At 36.8% G+C, this 20,509-nt stretch overlaps 1 protein-coding gene across 2 annotated transcripts; it reads right to left on the bottom strand.

Moving 5' to 3' along the window:
- Nucleotides 1–282: 282 nt before the first annotated feature.
- adam10a (ADAM metallopeptidase domain 10a) lies at nt 283–19,364 on the bottom strand. Of its 2 annotated transcripts, XM_037979817.1 has the most exons (17): nt 19,094–19,364; nt 18,887–18,925; nt 16,834–16,984; nt 11,302–11,420; nt 10,672–10,830; nt 7,943–8,043; nt 7,454–7,612; nt 6,706–6,798; nt 6,284–6,467; nt 5,055–5,218; nt 4,758–4,941; nt 4,503–4,653; nt 4,224–4,407; nt 3,990–4,101; nt 3,377–3,597; nt 3,115–3,241; nt 283–2,804 (listed from the first exon to the last, which is right to left on the bottom strand). In XM_037979817.1, exons 1-17 carry the CDS (start codon nt 19,143–19,145, stop codon nt 2,695–2,697), a joined length of 2,310 nt encoding a protein of 769 aa, XP_037835745.1. In that variant the 5' UTR covers nt 19,146–19,364; the 3' UTR covers nt 283–2,694. The 2 variants fall into 2 exon arrangements, with proteins under 2 accessions (XP_037835745.1, XP_017297657.1); XM_017442168.3 differs by lacking the exon at nt 18,887–18,925 and having other exon boundaries at nt 19,094–19,363.
- Between the last annotated feature and the right edge of the window lie 1,145 nt (nt 19,365–20,509).

Below are 20,509 nucleotides of genomic sequence, written 5' to 3'. Positions count from 1 at the left end.
CTCACATATTGAATTAAGTTCAGACTGCAATGAACAAGTTGGTTAGAGACTCAAAGCATCAACCGTAAATACAAAAAAATCTGACTTTCTTTTTTTTAAATAAGGTAAATATTTCATAGATTGTGACTTAAAATGTCATAAACCATTAAAACATAGTAGTTCACTAAAAACAGAACAGGAATACAACAGCTCCCTCTCCTGACTAAATATACAACATGTGCAACAACTTTTCACCCTGATTAAATTGTTTGTTTTAATATTAACACAATAAAAGTACTAAAATTATCAGTCTCAGTTTATTCTTATTAAGTACAAACCAATGCATTTGCATATATTCAGTTTTAATATTTTTATTCATGTAATTCAAATAGAAATCTCTGCAAATTTGGTAAAAACTTTATAGTAAGCAGAATGAAAAACAGCAAAAAAAAAAAAGAACAGACACAAAACTGAAGATATTTTAAAAACACCAGAGGCAATGAAGTCTGACAGTAGTTGCACATTTTAACCATTTTGAATTCTCTTATTCCTTAATGTCAGTGCACATTTTCTCAAACATCACATGCAACAGGTGAAAGGAATTTCCCAGAGTATCAACCCAATGTAACTAACTCACATGTCACCAAGACTGTTTGCATACACACATGCATAAAAGCTGTAAAATATTGGGGAGAAAAAAAAAAAGTTAAAAACAGCACCAAACGACAAATGAAACCAGCAAGAAGACACTGAAAATTCAAAGTTTTGTTTGCTTGAAAACTGTTTCAGCACACAGAGTTGATTTTGTGATGAAAACACATCAATATATTATATGAGCCCATTTAGGAAAATACATTAAAGGCATTTCTCTGTGAAGAGGTCTGTTAAGCTCTGATACTCTGCATAGATCGATGACGCTGTGGCACCAGGAAGAAAAACAGCATTTAGTTGCATCAGCGGTCCACACAGCTCTGCTGCCTGAATTTTAAAGATACACGTTTGCATATTACACCAGAAACTCAAATCTGAGTATTCTGTGGTCTCATTTACTTGAGGAATGCTCAAGTTAGGCTGTGGTGTAAATTATAGCTTTAAGTAAATCCTAAAAGACTGGAAAGAATTTTTGGAATAGCAAATAAGAAATTTCTCTATTGGCTAATATAAACATATGTGTGGTAAAAATAATACATTTCTGACATATGATCTTCCACTGCCATTCCCAACACATTTTCAGTCTTTTTATGTTAACAGTCCATAAAGGTGCTTAAATAAATGTAATCTCATGCGCCGTTTCTGCCACAGTCATTGACACTAGAAGACTAACGTTACTGCTCTCAGTAGCCACATTTTACCCCCAAAAATATAAAAAAGTAATTGTAACAAAGTTAATAATGCTTCCTTAGAAAAACAAAAACCCCAAACCAGTCAAGGAAAAAAAGAACAGTAGTAGATTACATATTGATTGTTCTCTCTGTTCTCTATTAAAAGCAGCAGCAAAGCAACGTAAAAATTAAAATCTCTATATTTCCTGTCCTCCCAAAGTGGTTCGTTTACTCCACATAAACAAAAATAATATAAACTGCAATAAAATTCAATAAAATCAAAGCTGAAAATCACATTCAAACCAGGCAACCTTTTAAGTTGCAGCACAGGCAGAAAGCATAGTACTTTTATCAAGTGGTTTCATTTGGCTTTACCCTCAACAGCTAACTAATCCAGAGACAAGAAATGGCGGACAGATAAAAAACAAAAGAAAGAAATGAACCAAACAGGACGACTACACCGTGGCACTAAATATTTCCTATACAAACGCGCCACAAATCAGATTCCAGTTGATTCTATAAACAGCTGGAATGAAAAAAGCTTTATTCTTTAACATTTATTTTAGTTCTGGATTGCATATTTGTATGTAAAAGTGCAAAACTATACATCCATATGCATATTTTTAATTCTCCCCTTTCCTAGCTGTTCAATAAACTCTAAAATCTACATTCTGTTTAAACAACTCGTGACAGCTCATGTAAACCTTAAGCCAGAAGGAACTTCATCCTAATTATTCATGCAGCCATCTTTATACTTGTTTACTATTGTTTTACAGATCCTGAGAAAGTCAATTAGAACAATAATAAACCTTAATCTTTCAGAATTTCAAAGACAAAAGACGCTGCAACATCTGTACAATCAGAATATGTGTGTGTGTCAGGGAATATTTGGGTTTAAAACAATCTAATCACATCAAATAAAATTTCCTTCAGCCGAACTTGTGACTTTTTGCATCCGTGCTGATGAAGGCAGCCTTTCAGCGAGACAGCATGAAAAAATATAAGTTGCACAATGGAGGACAAATAAAGGCGGTGCAAATAAAACTGCTTTAGTCTCATTCATTCAGACAGAGATGAAAAAAAGCATTTAAAGAAAAATAGTAAATTGAAAACCATGTAAGAGAGTAGTGTATTTCTTTCCCTTCCTCTCTCCGGAAAAGTTATTTATCTCCTATAAAAGCTATGTGAACCACTTTTAATCTTTTAATCTGGCTCTCAGAACAAAGGTGGTGAGCGACTGTTAGCCCTCCTCGTCACAAAAAAAAAACAACAACTTTGGACATTGTCCATTAAAATATTTTTCAGTTTCAAGTTCTTTGAAACTGTTGTAAAGGTAACTCTTTGGAGTGAAGTGTTCCTGTTGTAGGCATTGAAAAGCAAGGCAGAGAGCGTCTCAGCGTCTCGGCGGTCCCCTGCGCGGCATCTGGTCCATTTGAAAATCTTGGCGGGGTCGACTGTAACCTTGTTGTGCTTGGTTTGTCCGTTTTGTCCTTTTCAGTGTATCTGTGGGATATTTACACATCAGTGCATGTCCACATTAAAGATTTGAACAACAAAAGATGAGGCTGTGTAACATGATTATTCTAGCACATTTCAATCCATCATTTGTTCTCTATTGCCAGAAGTTGTATTTATATACTCTATATACTATGTACTATTTGCACTATTAACAGGTCAATGTACAGATATTGCTCCTAAACTACTTATAAAATGAATGCCCACACATTCAATTTCCGATCGTAATGTCAAAAGAAGCCAAAACTTCCCTTTGCTAATGCAATACTGTTGAAAAACTAACTCTTTGGTTTTGTACCTGAAATGTGTTTTCGTGGAGGAAGTTTGGGGTTGCTGCTGGGGGTGTGGACGCTGCAAACCTTAATGAAGCCCGCCATTAGCATAATGAGAGCAATGCCCATCAACAGCACTGCCCACCAGTGAGCCTGAAAAGCAAAAAGTATTTGAAAATATACTTAAAACATGCAAGAACCACAGAGGAAATTGCATCTATTTTTATTTGTGTCACCGTGTCAGAGGGCTGTTGTATTTACTGTGTAAATCTGTACAAGAACACTCACCATAATCCAGTCTGCGATAGTCTCATAGAACTCTGGATTGAAAATGGCTTTCTTTAGCCTTGCCAAAGGCCCATCAGCATCCACAAGGCGACATTTCATGAACACATCGCAGTATCCCTTAAAGTCATTGCAGGGTGAGCCAGGCTGCAGCGTTATCACCGTCCGGTTGAACAAATGGGCCCATCTTTCTGAACCTGTGCTGCTGCAGGTGGCAGGGTTTTCTGGAAGAAAAGGGAGAGGGAGTGCCATCTTAAACCAGTGACAGCATTTCTTTTTATTTGACAAGAAACTACCCAGATCAATGAGGCTGCTCTGGCAGAAAAAACAAACAAAAAAAAAAAAACTAAACTGAGCTGTTGGGTGTCTTTAGAGGATTTAATATTCAAGAGCCTGTTTTACAGAATATAAAAGGGGTAAATAAAATAAATAAGATGTGCCTAAAAGTTTTCTTGCGGTGGTTAGATCTTTCTAAGAGTCTCTTATTTCTTGTAGAAGTTATTATGTAATAAATGCATCGGTCATTTGTTTTAGCACCCACTCTACTCTTTTCAGGGCAGTACATATATCTCTTACAACAATATTTGATTCCTTATCTGTGCAGCCTGTTACTCACTTTTCTCCATGCAACAAACATGGCACAGCTCAGCTGCCTCATCCTTGCCATCTGGGATGGCACAGGTGCAAACTTCTAGTCTGTGCTTGGCACAAATGGAACCAGAGCAGGCCTGTCCAGAACAAAAAGAAAAACAGGAAGTAAAAATGTGCCAAAGCCTAAATAAAATACAAACTTATAAACTTGTAACACATTGACGTCAAATATTTAGGAGGGAGATAAATATAAGCATACCCCATTAATGCAAACTTGAGTTTCTGCATTGCAGGTGGTGAGGTTTGCCTTTGGTTCTGAGGCTGGACACATAGCAGTGAGTCCATTGCAGCTGCCTTCTAGAGCACATTCTGACGCCTCTCTGCATTTGTTTCCAGTGCCTTTGAATTCACAGTTAGGTTGGCAACACGGGCCTTGGCTGGGGCTGTGAAAAAACAAATACATTTATAGAATTAAAAGCAAAAAGTGTTTTGGAACCGATGGCCTAATCATAAATTGTAGCACTTATCAAAATCAGACCTGCACTTTTTGCCAGGTTTCAGTTTGCACTTTTTGTCCTCCGCTTCGTTGGCGTTGTAGCAGCATTCATCTTTACACTGATCGCTGTAGCCACAATCACATTGCTCTTCACCTTCTACAAGTCCATTACCACAGATAGGCTGTCCAGACTCTGCACACACACACACACAAAGCACAAAATTAAAAACAATCTTTTTTACTCTCACACATGCACATACAACAATTTTACGAATGTGTTAAGAAGAGAGGATTTACCAACAAAACAGTCATTTCTTTTCTTTTGTAAGACAGCACTGATATTGCGAATGCTGCAGATGGAGAATTTGTTATTGTTGGTTTTGTCCCCTGATGTGGCTCTGGCATACATGATGTAGTTTCCTTTCTCCTTTAGATCCTGCTGCTTAGACTCTCCAGGGGTGCATTCAATCCCAGAGTCATGCTATAAAATAGAAGGCAAGGAAAGTAAGTCTTCGTAGAACAAGGTGTGCATCTTTGCAGGAGAAAAACGAAAAACAGCAAAGAGACTATTGTCTTTTACGTCATAGTACTCACAGGAGAACCAAAGTTGTGCCCAACTTCATGCGCAAAGGTGATGTGTGACACCTTAGGAGGGACGTGTGAACCGTAGTTCTGCACAGTGATGATCCCAGTGTTGAGAGATTTCATCTTCCCATCAGAGTACTTCTTGCTTTTTTCACAGATGCCACCAGAGCTTCCTGTGGAAGGGTTAAAAAAACAAAAAAAGGGAAATACTAAATAATAATCTAATCAGACTATAGAAGCAGGTTTTATTTAACCCCCAAACTATTATTGTAAATGTGATTATTTTCTTTCCTGCTGTACTCTAATCACTAAAAGGTCTGAAGTGTGCACAAATAAAACATCTGTTGTGTTTGTTTCTTCTGTTTATCTTAAATATAAAAATGTTTATATTTCTTTCTTAGATTAATGTAACTCTTTTGGAATTTTATGTTCTGTTTATTAAGGTAATGGTTTGAGGTTCAACAAGAATTCACCTCATTGTATACTTTCCTTTCTATCTCTTTTTCAAGAATAAAAGCAAAATCCCAATCTCCCATGACTGCCTACAAACACCATATCAAGTCTCAGTACAAGTTAGTTTATAGACAAGAAACGTCTTATCAAAGTTTAGACTTTACAAATTCATACTCTTACATAAACTTAAGATTTCAGGCAATCTTCCATTAACCGTTAAAATGAAGCTAATTGGTGAAATTAAATTAAAATAAATAGAAAAAAGAGAACTTGAAAATTTTCAGCAGTGTCAGGATATTGCCATTGCCTCTCAGAGGAACCATACTTTGATTTAATATCAGTCTATTAAGCTTTTTTATAGACTCATGCTTCAAACATTTATTTCCCCTTACACTTTAAAAGTTCAGCTATGCGTATATGATTAAGTGAAGTAACAAAAAGATAATTATTAAACTTCAAAAGGTATGTCAGACAAGTGCTAAAGCCTTTTGTGTCTTTTATGATGGGAGTGATAAGTGATAACAGAGTTATATTACAGAAATAACAGCTAGTTAGCCTGACTTAAAGAAAAGCCTAAGAACTAAGGAATGACAGTGATGATCGATGTATCCAAGTCCAGGCACGATTAGGGGTGTCTTCAGCCAGGACACCCAGGGGTGTGATATCCCAAACTTTGTGAGTTGTACCGAGTGAACTGACTGAAAGGAACTGTGGCCAAAATTCATGCAGTAAACAATGTTTAGAAACTATTCTGAACTATCAGTGTTTATGTAATTCATACATACCTGAAGGAGCTCCAACCCAAGCCAAGCCAAGCACACCATCATCAAAGTCTCTGTCGGTAAAAACATAGGCCAGGCAGTAGTCATCGTGGTTCTGTTCAGAATTAAGCTCCAAGAACTTCTCCACACCAATGTTGGGCATGCGAAAAGGATTATTTTTGTCCAATTCTGCACCGGTAGCATTTATCTAGAAGAAAAAAAAATTAAACAAACACAACAAAAGGTTAAAAAGGGAAAAAGTCAATAAACTCCACTTTACTGTTTTTCCACAATATTAGTTGATTTATCTTCTTCAGGTCAGCTGCTTTATAAACTGATTCTACATCACAGCTCACATGCTCACACTTTGAAATGATAGAAGATACCATTTAAAGTGTGAACATGTCAATTGGGACTCCATTTTTTTTGTGTGATATTTAACTTACCCTAATCCTTTTCACCATAAAGCTGATGTTTCTTATGCCCATAAAGTCTGTGCCTTGATAGATGGTGTCGATCGCCTTCACATGGCTGGAAATCTGAAAAATAAAATGTCATTGATTAGAGAAGTGGAGAAAACAACAACAACAACAAAACCATGGACCGATGTGAGATCCAGACTGTTTGATAATCTTGAGCAAAATAAAAACAGAAGTGTTTCATGACACTAAAGCAAAAAATTTGTGATAACAGTTTTAATCATTTTTCAAAGATTAGATTAAAAAAAAAGTTTTTGTTAGGTCATTTTAGAAAAAGTAAAGTTAACACACCTCTATAGTTCCTAAACTCTGACTTTTGTGATAGTGGTTAATAAGACACCAGGACTAACTGCATTGTCAAACATGTTACTGCTGATCGGGGGTCAGATTGTGGTGTTTACAAGCTTTGCAATGTTTTTAATCTGTCTAGCGTGTGTTTTCTATATTTTGATCCATAAGACCCATGTGGACTTTGAAGAGCTGCTGCACAGTGAACCGAACCGAAACATCTGCAGGAAAAGACATGATTGTGTTCTTTGTACCCTGATCAGCAGCCAAATGCAAGGATCAAGTCAAGCGAACACCTGGCATCCCACATGTTACAGCTGTGTGACTTTAATGAGAACATCAGCTAACTAAGTGGTTGAAATACATTATTCTTTCATAAACTTAGACCCCAAAGGAACGGTCACCTACAGTATCTTTGTTTACACACCTGAGCGATGACAGCCTCTCTTGAGCCGTAGTATCTGTAGAAGAAGTGATCAGTCTGGATGAAGAGCTGGCAGGTGTTTTTCTCTTTCCCTGCTGCCCTCTTTTTTCTCAGGATGACTGGACCATCGGAGCCATCATCTTCCAACTCATCGCTGACCATCTGTGCAAAACGAAGCCAGTCAGTTTTATTTGCTTCCCTTTTTATTATGCAAATCATTAGAATGTATTTTAACAATGTTTAAGTGATTTAGTGTGCACACAGAAGATCAGTGTTCTGAACACCTAAAAGGTTCACTGCTTCTTACAGTTAATAATCCGCTGTGAAAGAAAAGCATGCAAATGTCCTGAAAGCGTACAGATGCTCTTACCATCAATAAAAAGAAATTAAAATGAGATGCCTTAATCATAAAAGCCTTGCCCATCTGTGTCTCTAATTATGAGTACACAGAAGGAGGAGGAGGGATGTTGTTGCTGTGATGCTGGCTCTTACTTTGCTTGGCTCCTGAACTGCAGATGCCTGGTAGTTCTTCATCCTTTCAAACACAGAGTGGTCAGCGCAGCCTCCCTCTGAGCCATACTTATGGGGATAATCTGGGTGATAAAGAGATAAGAGAATGACTTTCAAAAGCATATGTTGCATAATGACTTTTTTTTTTTTTTTTTTAGAATCATGTGTGGTGGTCTTAGGGAGGTCAGTCAGAAGAGCTTTGTCATTGCAACAAAGCTGATCTATTTCATGACATCTAAATAAACAAACACGTCTTCTTCCATTCTTCCTTCCAAATTGAAAGTCAATGTAAAATTAGAACAGACGCTTTGATTTCCTGATTACCAAAGCTTCATTTCCACAAACTGAAAGAAAAAAGTTTTTTTTTCCCAAAGTGATCAAAAACTCCAAATGAAAAATAGCAGAAAAGGTCATTCTGTTACAATAATAACCAAGCTGGGGAAGTTTATTTCTATTTACAGCTACATTTTTCACTTCATTTGTAACTGGACACCACACACACATGAATCTGAATCTTGAAGTATAGTAATTTGATGTAGTTATCTTTTTGTGGCGAGAGGTGCAGCATAGTTTCTGTCATGACAGAATATCTGATGACAAAGATGATGAGGGTATGAGCAAACAGAAGAATAAATATGATGAGAATATGTATAAAATCTGATACATTGAATGTAAAATAAGCATTAAAATTATATATTGTATACTCAAATATTCTTTCAGCCGTTTTTATATTAAGGGAGCAGTAACACCAGCTGCCATCAATCTATAGCAATTAACAAGGATCAGGCATTTTGAAAACCTATTTAATGTTAAAATTAATTCTTCTTATTTGCTAAACCAATCAATGTGTTCTGATGAAACTGTTTTAACCAAAGCATTTAAAACTCATAACCCCTGAGATAATGGTAGAAAACAGCCTAAATGTCTCACAGCTGTTGGTAATTAAAAAAAAAAAAAACGATTCTGTGCTGACGGAACTGGCTAAACTGACTGAACACACACTGTGAGCACAAATTGAAGCTCTGACAATGTGTTTTTGGTGCTTTGTCTGAAAAAGCAGTCTTTGTCTTCATAGTGAATGGTGTCTTGTTCAGCTGCTAATCAAAGGGCCTTTGAATTTTGGGCGGAAGTACAAAAAAACCCGTCTGAGAATAGAAAAGGAAAAGGTGAGAGCCACCATCCCGTTCAACATGTTTTACTGATAAAAGCATGAAAAAATGGTTTAAATAATTATTCAACTTGATTAAAGTTTAAATCTTATCAAATTAAAGTAATCGTAAGCTGATTTTCAGAGTTAAGTTTAATCTTAGGATAATGAAATTAATAATTTCTTACTATGATCTAAAAATCAGGTATCTTATTAGTTATAGCACATACTGTTCAGTAAAAAACATTATTTTAGTATTACATGACAACTACAGAGCAAATACTGTTTTATTCTATTTCTAACACAATACAAACATCTGCAAGGGCCACATATAAACAGTCTTGTTTCAAAGAGTATGTCTACACACAGTAATATTCCATTATTAACCTTAATCTGACAAGAGCAACACATTCGGATCACTTTAACACAAAGAAGTTAGGAATCAGAAAAAGCAACAATCCAAATAAGTTATGAAGAGTATTTAGATCTTAGTTGCATTGTGTGGACATGTATTCACCTTAAATCCATTTTGTTTTAGAACTACTAGGGTTCTGCAGCATTTATTGCCACAGTGGTGCTTTTTTTGTCCCTACTTTTATCTACAGAAAACCTTTAGCCCCATTCTCCCCATCAAGCAGTTGCATGCACACAGACAATGTTTTTTTTCATAAATGCAGCATAATCTCAGAAATTCTGTGAAAAGTCACATTCTTGCTTTCAGAAAATAAAATCTAGCTTGAAGTTGCACACCTAAGTCTAGGTGTGGAGGTAACCAGTGTGTCATCCGATGCTCCTGATGACATTGCTGCTCTCAGAGACATAAAAGAGGCAGGTTCTGCTGAAGCCAGCGCAGCCTTGTGAAAGGTTGTCACTGGCTTTCATTTTCTTTGGTTATAGCGAGGACAAAGGACGCAGAGTTGAATGGGAGAAAAACTTCAATCTGTGTGTTTCATTACTTTGAGTGCAAGAGCCTCTCCTTTGACATTTCCCAAGTGTTTCCTGTTCCCCAGGCTAAAATTATAGACATCCAACACTCAACGTTTCTTTGATAAATATGAATCAACCTCGGTAAAACAAGACTTAAAAGTAATTTCCTCCAAAAGCACTGGGCTGATTATTTGAAGTGAAAACTGTTGCGGCTGACTGTTTAACCTGATTAAAAGCTCAATACTCCTTTTTGTGCCTTAAGAGCATCTTTGGCTTAAATGAGATTTAATTAACAGAATGTGCTTGTTTGGCTAACATTAAGAACTGAATCCATCTGCTGAAGAGACTTTGTTAAAACACACCAGTCAACTGTTTGCACAGTTAAAAAAAATTGCGCCATTTCAAAATTTCTTTATTTTTTCCCCTCTCTAAATCGAATACACAAGCATTTGCCAATGCAACACACCTGTATAGGATTTAGACAAATAATAACTCAGTAAATTAAATCAAATTAATTAAATATCTGCTGACTTGTATGATCTGGGTAAAGCTGATATAAAGTCTAATAAAACAACATTTTCCTTTGTTTCTTTATAAAAAATTTCATGCTACTTTTAACCATAGTAAGTATACTTACGGATGTCATCTTCATGATAGATGACAGAATGGAATTGCACATTCCTGCCATTCATATATCTCTCTGAGGGCTCAACGTAGTATGTTCCTTGGTGGGTTTTAATGAAGCCCTCAAAGCGTCCATCAACCACCGAGCCATGGGTCAGTGTGCCTTTTTCACCTGGCAAACAAAGCAGAAAGAACTTGACATGCCGTAGAGGTACAGAATTTCAAAGCAAGCAAAAACATATACAGTATTCCCATAGAAAATATCATAAAATACGCTTCCTTTTCCCCCTCTGTGTCAGTTAAACAGAATAAACATCCTGTTTTTTCCTGAACTTTAGTGAAGACGTGCAGCAGGAAGGCGTTCAGAAAGGAAGGAAATGAAAGTGGGGGAAGAATAGGGGGAAAGGTAACACCAGGTCCTGTGTGATTTGGACAGTGATGTGCTAACTACTGTACAAAACCTGTATTTACACTCACAAACAGACATACTGCAGTGTTTAAGAAGTCACTCGTTGATGCAGAGAAAATTAAAAGAAAGGGTGCAAACTTTTAATCGCGAAATATCATAAATGAAATAAACCTTTTTTTTTTTAAAAATATGGCTCTTCTTAAGAAGTGGGGTGAGGAAAACAGTTAGACTTACCAAAAATTTCTCCACTGTAAATATGTGATGTGTCAATGGGTGCTTCCTCCCCAGACACGTCGATGATAAGATCTGGAGAAAAGAGACTCGTGTCTCTCTTCAGACGCAAGTTGAAGTGTCTAAAGAGAAAAACAGGTGACAGTTACCACCCACGGCTAACAGCAGACAAACTCTCAGGTCTAAAGCTGGATTGACATGTTTTTGCATCAAGAGTGCAATAAGAGTGCTCTCATACCAAAAACCTCAGAGTTTCAGTATGAACAAACATACATGTGATAAAAACAAAGGAAGCAGAAAGATCAGCTCATTTTGCACTGAGCGTCAAACCGCCGCTCTGATTAGAGCCGCTACACTCAGCAAGTCAGAAACACACAAACACTTGAGCAACGCTACAAAAGGGTTTCTTTTTTCCCTTTTCTGTATACCCTAATTTAGTGTAAAACCAATGTACAACAAACCAAAAAAAAGACGTTTTATATGAGCCACTGGCTTCCCAGGAACTAGAAAGATTGTAGTAAATAGTTCAAATGAATACCCCCCTCCTCCCCCATTTACCAGAAGTCTTAAGTCACCACATGACTAGAGATTTCCCCACATGATTCCGTCTGACTTGCTACAACATAATGAGTTCTTATGGACCACAGCATTTGGTCTTTCATGCTTTAAAACACCATGGAACAAAATAAAAATACTACTTTTTTGTTTATTTAAAATACTGTGAAGTGTTTTTGTTCCTACTTCCGTTTGTTCAGGAACTGTAGAAGCCAAAGATGAGATACTTTTTGAGCTTAGACTCTGGAGAACTCCTTTCATACAAACAGCTCATAATAATAAAAAATACAACTGAGGGCCAAGTAACAAGATTTCCAGTGACTCTTAAACAAATCTGCTCTAATGTTTTGGATCCAGATGTGTTAATGGGGACAAAAAGTAAGGACTAAATAAAATAAAGCTTTAAAAGGAAACAAAACACAGGTTCATGTGGGTGAAAGTACAATCCAACGTGCACTTGGAAAACTGGCAGCATTACGAAGTAAACGGTGCTTCAAAGGTCAGACAGTGCAGGATTTCCCCGTTCAGGATGAATCTTTGACCTACGCCCCCACCATTCAGATTTTCCTTCGACGTTACTGATTCAGTTTTCCATTCCTCTCAGATAGGGTTTAAATGTTCTTGGTTTGGGATTTTTTGTTGCAAAACATATGGATGATCAATAACACTGCTCCATGCCTCTACTTTATAAACTAAACAAAATAACATTTTTTTTTCTCCAATGCTCTGCTCTGATTTTTACAGTATTCAGTTTGGCAAGGTTACCACCATAAAAACAAAATCACTTTTATAGCTGTTTAAATTAAATAAACAATGGCTCTGCAGTTTGATATAAAGTAATCTGATTTTTAAAAATGACATCACCATCACAGCTAGACGAGTGAGGGAGAAAGAAAAGGCACTGAGTCAATAAACACACAAAAAAAGCCAGATAAAGCAAGAGAATGCTACACACTGAGAACATGAACATGAAATAAGACCTGATATTTGAAGTATAAAGATCTTGTTATTAATCGCAGCACCTTAACAATTGCTGGTCTTTCCTCATTTCAATAACAGCCCACTCAACAGTCAATATGACCTCAAAACTTAAAAATCTTCCACCACTTTTAATACTGATACTACTATAGAACATGAATTACTACCATGCATGATCCAATCAGTTAGAAAGATCAGCAGTACCGTTAAGGGTTTGCTAAACACCTCCCGTCTGAAATTCCTAAACTGTCAATATGGTTATTTCTCAATACAGTTTTGGCAACAAAAAAGAAGAAAAACATCACCCACCAAACATGTCACCTTGCATTTAAAAAATAAATCTCCATAAAACTAACCTCCTGGAGTAAAACAGCTTCCAGACTAACAACATCTGAACCATGAGACTCATTGATAAAATTACATTCTTTCAGGTATTCTGTTTAATACTGGATTGTTACGCTGCCAAGTCATTTATAGTTTAATATTGTGGTTTTCTTGTTAGCATCCATCAAATGTTAGGAGATAAATATATGCGTTTTTTGTACTTAGTCCAAGCTACTATCAGCTACTGCATATGCAAAACTGTATTTTTATATTATTTATGTATCACAGTCCTACATAAAGGAAAACTATATCACACAAAGGTGAGGATGGAGCAGGAGAGTAGTTGTTATATTTACCAGGTTTATGTGGTTACAGCTGACAGAAATAGATAAAGTAAAACGAGAATCAATACCAGATTTTTATCTCAGAGTACATCTGTTTAAAACTTGTTAGTTCGCTCACACCATGAATGAATCAACTCCGTTCGGAGTTTCTATTACGTCAAGAGACCTAAAACATGTAGTAAAACACGTTAATCAGCTAACTAAAACTACTGTTGAACCAGCATTAGGTTTGCAATGATTGTGATTATCTATGAAACTCTTCATGTTACGTTAAAATACCATGTACCTAAAAATATTACAACTCTTTTCATTTTTTCCCTCCCCATCAGTCACAGTGTCCTCAAACTCAACATTTGTGGCCTCAGTTTAGATTTGTTTCTTTATCATGAGCTCACAGTGCGCCCATTTTAGTGCTCTGTGACTGGATAGACCAATGCATGTGTACATACGGTTCTATTCTATTTGCTTTTCAGAGTCAACAAGGTAATTACAGCTTCTGTCAGAGTCGGGGTGGCGTGAAAATAAAAAAAAATCTGCAAAGTAAATTTCAAATTTTTAAAAACGAGAACGTTATCTCATAAAAGAATGTTCGTTTGCGAGTTTAACTTGTGGCACTTCTCTTAGTGACATGTTAAACAATCCCTGACTGTGTTCTCAGGCATCTCTTGTAAAAACGAAGCCTTCCACAGAACCCCCGTTGCCTGTCCTGTTCTGTCACCTGACTGGGCTACAAATATTCATGTAAGTGGGCACACACAAGAAGGCTTTTCACTTGTTACAACAAGCATCTATACTGCCAAACGGCCTCCGTTTTCACAAAGGGAAGACTGTCATTGTTTGCACTCTCCAGTAAAAATTATTGAATGCACAGAATACAAAATTATTTTACCTATTTTAAACCAACTGTAAAATCATAAGCTTAAATACTCAAACTGGTCAAAACGAAACAATGCAGGCACAGGTGAATACGAGCACAATGAATAAGAGTCTTTTTCTTTCTTTTTTTTTTTACCTTAAACAGCTTGTCCTATTTATTCAGAAATAAATCTGCTCTTTTTAGCACTCTATATTAAAAAGCTGAAGAGCTCCTCAAAGAACACGGAGTCGTATATGTGCAGAAATTCCTCTTCTGCACCTTCATATACAGCCATCTGTTTAAGACCTGAGTTCTTGTACTTCGCTTCAGATGTGAAAATGTATTTCTGTATTCCTGCTTCATTCTAATCACAATAACTCATCTGTAAGATGTTATGATTAAGAGCTATCATGTAGATCAAATCCATTTACACATGTGGTAAATTCTGCTACAGGTGGTGTCATTGGTACCACAATGACACACATATGTACAAAAAAAAGAGGTCAAAATAATAAATCTATTACAGAAACAAGTAATCAAATTTTCAACGGGGCTTATAAATTTAGATCTAAAAAAACCCCTGGCCAGTGAGGCAGTGCTAGCTGTTTCTCTGAGACAAACAAAGGTAGGAAGTAATGTCTTATTAAACTCTTAAAAAAAGCTTCTGCAACTTTGTCTTGGTTACTTAAAGAGTCCATGGTGCTGAAATATAAAGTGAAAATGCAACCAGTCTCACTAAAAACAGCCATGAGTTAAAATTCTGCTGAGTGACACTGAAGAAAAACTCAAACAGGTCTCGTATTTCATTACTAATCTTTAATAAAGTTTTACCTGAATTGTTTGCATAAATTTAAGGTTCTTGAATGCAAATATATTTCACTTTTTTAAAAATGCAAATAAAAATTCTTGATTAGTGATTTACAGACTCTGCATGGGAACAGCAAAACGAGTAAGGAACAGAAGAAACAGTACTAATTGGGTGAGTCAGTTTCATTTATCAGGCTCAACCCTGGATATACTGTGAGATTACACCAATTTATCTTTGACTAGGAGAAAATGGATAACTGTCCAGAGCTCCTCTGCTGGGTTTACTTGGGCCTCTTGGCCTGAGACAAGAGGATCTGATCATTTGAACTCCTCTGTTTTTGACACTATCACACAAAGAGATTACTGTCAAATATGGATGCATCACTAAAGCCTATTCCCTTCTTGGTAAGACTGAATTCTAAGGTTGGGTAACAATTCTGTGACTGCAATCACCATTTTCTGTGTTAAAGAAGCATTCAAAGTTTTTCTCTTTTTATGCAGTTAAACTCCTCTAAAATGTTTCTTTAATCAATCAACAATAATAAATATTTTTACAATTAGACATATTCAAGTTATCTGCAAAACAGCGCATTTTATCATGGAAATATTTAATGCAGCATAAGAAAATACCATGCAAATGTAAGTGGCATGTGCTCATTTGTCATAAAAAGGTCTTGGTGAGTAATTTTAAACATAAGGTTGTTGACTGTAATACAATAATAGTATTTAAACCCAAGGTTAGAATTAATATTATTCCTAAATGCAGCTGCAATGAAGACCTGAGTAAAAGATGAGGGTATGTCCGTAAAGAGCTGTGAGCTCTAACAAACTGTACTGTTATTAAAATGTTTTATTTGTTGTTGATGGTATGAACACTGACCTTCTGTTGACTTCTTTTGCAAAGTAAAACTAAACTAGCTCATACTTATCTGATAACATTCTAAAAGTGTTACTGTAAAGGAAAAATGTTTGTGTCCAAAACAGGTGAGACACCTCTTAACTTACACAACATGGGCTTAAAAAAAAAGTTCATCTTGATAAACTTTCAAATACATTTAGAAAACACAATGCATAAAAATACAGAGGGAGGAATGAGAGTGTTGTGGCTAAAATGAGACTAAAGCTAGCAAGAATGTGGCTAGTCTTGTCTTTTTTGTGTTAAATTACAACAGTGTACCTTGCCCCGAGGCAAGCCTGTGACAGGGTACCTCAACAAACACTTGTAAAACCAGGTTGAAAACTCTTGTGACACTATAAGTAGCAGATGTAATTCTGAGACTGTTTCATAAAAATATGAATTTGTAATCAACTCAAGTAATCAGAGAGAATGTTGTTGATTTTGTGTTGAGAGGCGGCTACGTTATTTCCCCCACTTTGTACGCAGATCATGGTAACATTTGAAAATAATACACTTAAGGTTAAAAACTCCTACTCACAAGGTGCATGAATGCATCTCAAGGGCTGAGTGAGCATACACAACAAGGAATCTACATTTTAAACAACTGTAACAGACTTTGTTTTGCATTCAACTTTCTTTTTAACCCCAGAAAGGGGAGTCTGGTATGTTTGCAGTCGGACACAAATTCCAGCGAGAGATTAAGAGGATCTTTTTGGACGGCACAAAGCCAGGGTAAATAAATGAAGCTGTGCGTGTGTTTATACTCAACTGACCTTCCGTGAGCATGGAAGTCCAGGTGCACCGTCTTATCCTGTGGAGACAGGGCCCTCTTTGCTCTCTGATGACTTTTGTGCAGTGCCTCTGTGTCATATGACAAACCTTCATAATGGTGAATGTATTTGTTCAAAGAGTTTCCAAACTGACCTGAAAGAGAGTTCAGTGAGAAATTTAATCTTCTGTTAACAACTGTTGTTTTATTCTGCTTTAACTCAAATAAATCAGAGCAAACGGTCTTCTAAACAAAAGCCATCAGAATTTTATTTACTAAATATTACATTTTCATCAACAGCTGCACAACTCTATTGCTCAATATGCCAAATACCAGGAATTCAAACCACTGAATTGTAATTAAGTCTGTGATTTCCAACAGAGCTTTTCTTTCATGAAGAGCCTACAGAGTCATGAAGAGGAAGAAAACCTGTACAACACTGACCAGATACAGTATGCTCCCTGGACAATAAGGTAAAAGGCCTTTTCAGCATAATGACACAAACCACTAGAGTTAATCCAGCTAGCTTTCATACGAACCGTTTTCTTTGTTTCACTCACAAAACAAAGAAAGTGCTCAGTTTACAACACAAGTGAGACACATGATGCACATCAGATGACTGAGGTTCTGATTTTGGAGCGTGAGACCCAAATGAGGTTGTTGCACGTGTGTGATGGCAATCTACATTCCAAGGAAGCACTGAATGCCACTACACAAGCTAAATATTTGTGCTGTAACTGGAGCTGTAATGACTGTAAAGGTTTAGTTGACACTGTCTGATTATTCTTGTGCCAATTTTAACATATACCTTGTGGTGAAAACTAATTAGATATGACATTTCTTTCAGGTTCACTTCAAAAAGCTGTTTCAAAACAAGTAAAAAAAAAAAAAGACAATTATGGAAATATGATTCTGATTATCTGGTATGTTGAGGGTTTTTTTCCCCAAATCTGAAAAAAAAAAAAAAACTGTTTGCAAATTGGCTACCAGGAGCCAAATGCTTACATTTTTACACCACATGGTCTTGTCCAGAAACTGTGAATTTCTGTGTTGCGGGAGTCACGCAACTTCCCAAACAAGGAGAGGCAGTGCAAGACTTGCAGCAACTTGTTCATGTATGCACATAGAAAAAAAACTATTCCTACAACCATCCTTTCTAACGCTTTCTTTATAAAATGCTAATTTTAAACAAACGAGAATGAATCAACACCATTTTATATTCCTATAAAGTTGTTCAATCCTGGTCCTGGAGGGCCACTATCCTGCATGTTTTAGATGTTTCCCTGCTCCTCAGCAGGTCTTCAAGTTCTGCAGAAGCCTGTCAGTCACTCAGTCATTCAAATCAGGTGTGTCAAAGCAGAGAAACATCTAAAACACGCAGGACAGCGGCCCCCCAGGACCAGGATTGGACACCCTTGCACCGTTTGCCAACAAATGCTGACAAATTAAAACACACAGTTACGGTTCCTATATTTACAGATTTGGACTCCATATTGGTGGCATATAAATGATCAAAGAAAGACAACAAAATAGTAAATTTATGCCAATTATTAGCACAACAGTAATAAAAATGTTAAAATGGTGACATTCCTGGCTGTTAAAAGTACTGCATAAACGAATGAGAATAATGTAAATAATGAAACGTGAGCTTGTTCTGCAGGGGGGGGTAAAAAAAATGATGACACCCTTTCCTAATAACCCTGATCATCTTCTTCTGTACAGGCAGTGTTACTGGCTGGGATCTAGAAATTACTTCGGAAAATTTTCACAAATTTTCTGTTAGGTTCGTAACAGTAGCGCCAAAATATTTCATACATTCTCAGCTTTGCCTCTGGGCGATCCTGTGCCTATCCTCTACAGACGTAGGTTGTATCATTGACCAAAAAGTGCAGTGAGTCGATGTAAAATTACTCTAACTGCAGCGGATGCTTCAAGTATTTCACTGTAACGTTAAATACTGACTGTAACGTTAGTTTTCCGCCCCACGACCCAGCAACTGTCAAAAAACAGAAGCTTTTCTTTTATTAACCGGTATCTATCAAACGTAAATAATTTACCTGACGCTTGACTCTTAGTTAATTCAGTCGTTGTCTGAACTGTAAAAAAATAAACTCAGGTCAGAAGCAGAAAACTACGTGTTTTTGTTTCATTTAGCGTTAGCCTCCTAGCTAGCAAGTTAGGTAGCCACAGAGTACAACTAGATGATCGGAGTAGCTGTATCACTGAACACTTTCATTTCTCTGTCAGTGTAGAGGGAAACTTACCTCCGATTACCCGCAGGCAGAGAAGCATTAGAAATAAGTTGATATATAACATGTCGAAAACAAGTTTGAGCCCAGTACAGTCAGGGACCCGGCGAGACTGATGACTGACTGTCGTCTTCTTTCACTTAAAACTGCAGCCTTCTCACTTCCTTGTTAGCTTGGCTCTCATAACAAACACACTGTCTTCCGCAGCGCGACGCCACACACAGAAAGAAAAAAAAAAGAGAGAGACAGACAGGCCCTCCTCCCTTCCGGTGTGATCTGCCAAGAAAGCACACCCCTCACTCCAGTTCAGTTACTAAAAACAACAAACGATTCCCTCTTCTTCTTCTCTTCTATGGGGTTCCATTTATGCCAAAACAACATGGAGGCGCATTACTGCCACCTACCGGTAAGTGAATCAGGACAGTTTGTATTAGATCAGGGGTCTCCAATCCTGGTCCTCGAGGGCCACTATCCTGCATGTTTTACTTGTTTCTCTGCTCCAACACATCTGATTCAGTGATTAAATCACCTCTTCGTGTTCTGCAGAAGGCTGTTAATCACCGATTGATTCAAATCAGGTGTGTTGGAGCAGAGAAACAAGTAAAACATGCAGGATAGTGGCCCTCGAGGACCAGGATTGGAGACCCCTGTATTAGATAGTTACTGTATGATACATCTTTGAAGCTTTTTATATATATATAAAATACTAGTTTTACTTCACAATACCGGCACTCTTTTAAATCAATAATAATGAAATTATAAATTAAGCTGTAAGCATTTAATATCTTACTATTAAGCAGTTTCAGTGCATTAGCTAAAAAAGGACAACATGGACTCTTTCAGTGAGCCGTTTTTTATCAGTACTTTCATTCTCACTGTTTACCTTTATTCTTCATAATTTAGATTTTAAAAATCCAACATGTCTCGGCAAGATACCTGCATGTACGAACTATTAGCATTAGCACAATATTTGTTTTGGCATATAAATTTATTAAGTGAAAAAGAAGTATGTTGACTAACTATTAACATTTACTTGAATGAATTAACCTCTGAAAACTGAACCTTCTTTGATTTATGAACATCCATCCATCATCTGCCACTTGTTCCAGAGTTGGGTTGGGGGACAGCAGCTTGAACAGGGAAGCCCAGACTTCTCTTTCCACAGACACCTCTTCCAGCTTTTCTGGGAGGACTACATGGCGTTCCCAGGCCAGCCGAAAGACATAGTCTCTCCAGCATGTCCTGGGTCTTTCCCAGGGTCTCCTCCCAGCTGGACATCACAGGAACACCTCCCTAGGGATGCGTCCTCAGGACCACCTTTCCATTTATGAACAGTGTTTTATAAATATTTATTGTTGCTTTATAAAGTGTTTACAAACACACAAGTATTATATTGATAAAATATTAGCAAATGCCTTGTTGTAAAGTGGT

The sequence above is a fragment of the Kryptolebias marmoratus genome, linkage group LG15, assembly GCF_001649575.2.
Source record: "Kryptolebias marmoratus isolate JLee-2015 linkage group LG15, ASM164957v2, whole genome shotgun sequence".
Taxonomy (NCBI): Eukaryota; Metazoa; Chordata; class Actinopteri; order Cyprinodontiformes; family Rivulidae; genus Kryptolebias; species Kryptolebias marmoratus.
This window is presented reverse-complemented; position numbering and strand designations above follow the sequence as displayed.

Bases quoted from the DNA above. Each gene is read 5' to 3' on its own strand.
- adam10a (XM_037979817.1), bottom strand. From the start codon at position 19,145: ATGTTATATATCAACTTATTTCTAATGCTTCTCTGCCTGCGGGTAATC. The intron at 6,468-6,705 runs GTAAGTTAAATA...TTTTTCTTCTAG, and splicing joins TTATGGTGAAAAGGATTAGG to ATAAATGCTACCGGTGCAGA. The intron at 4,102-4,223 runs GTATGCTTATAT...TGTTCTGGACAG, and splicing joins CTCAAGTTTGCATTAATGGG to GCCTGCTCTGGTTCCATTTG.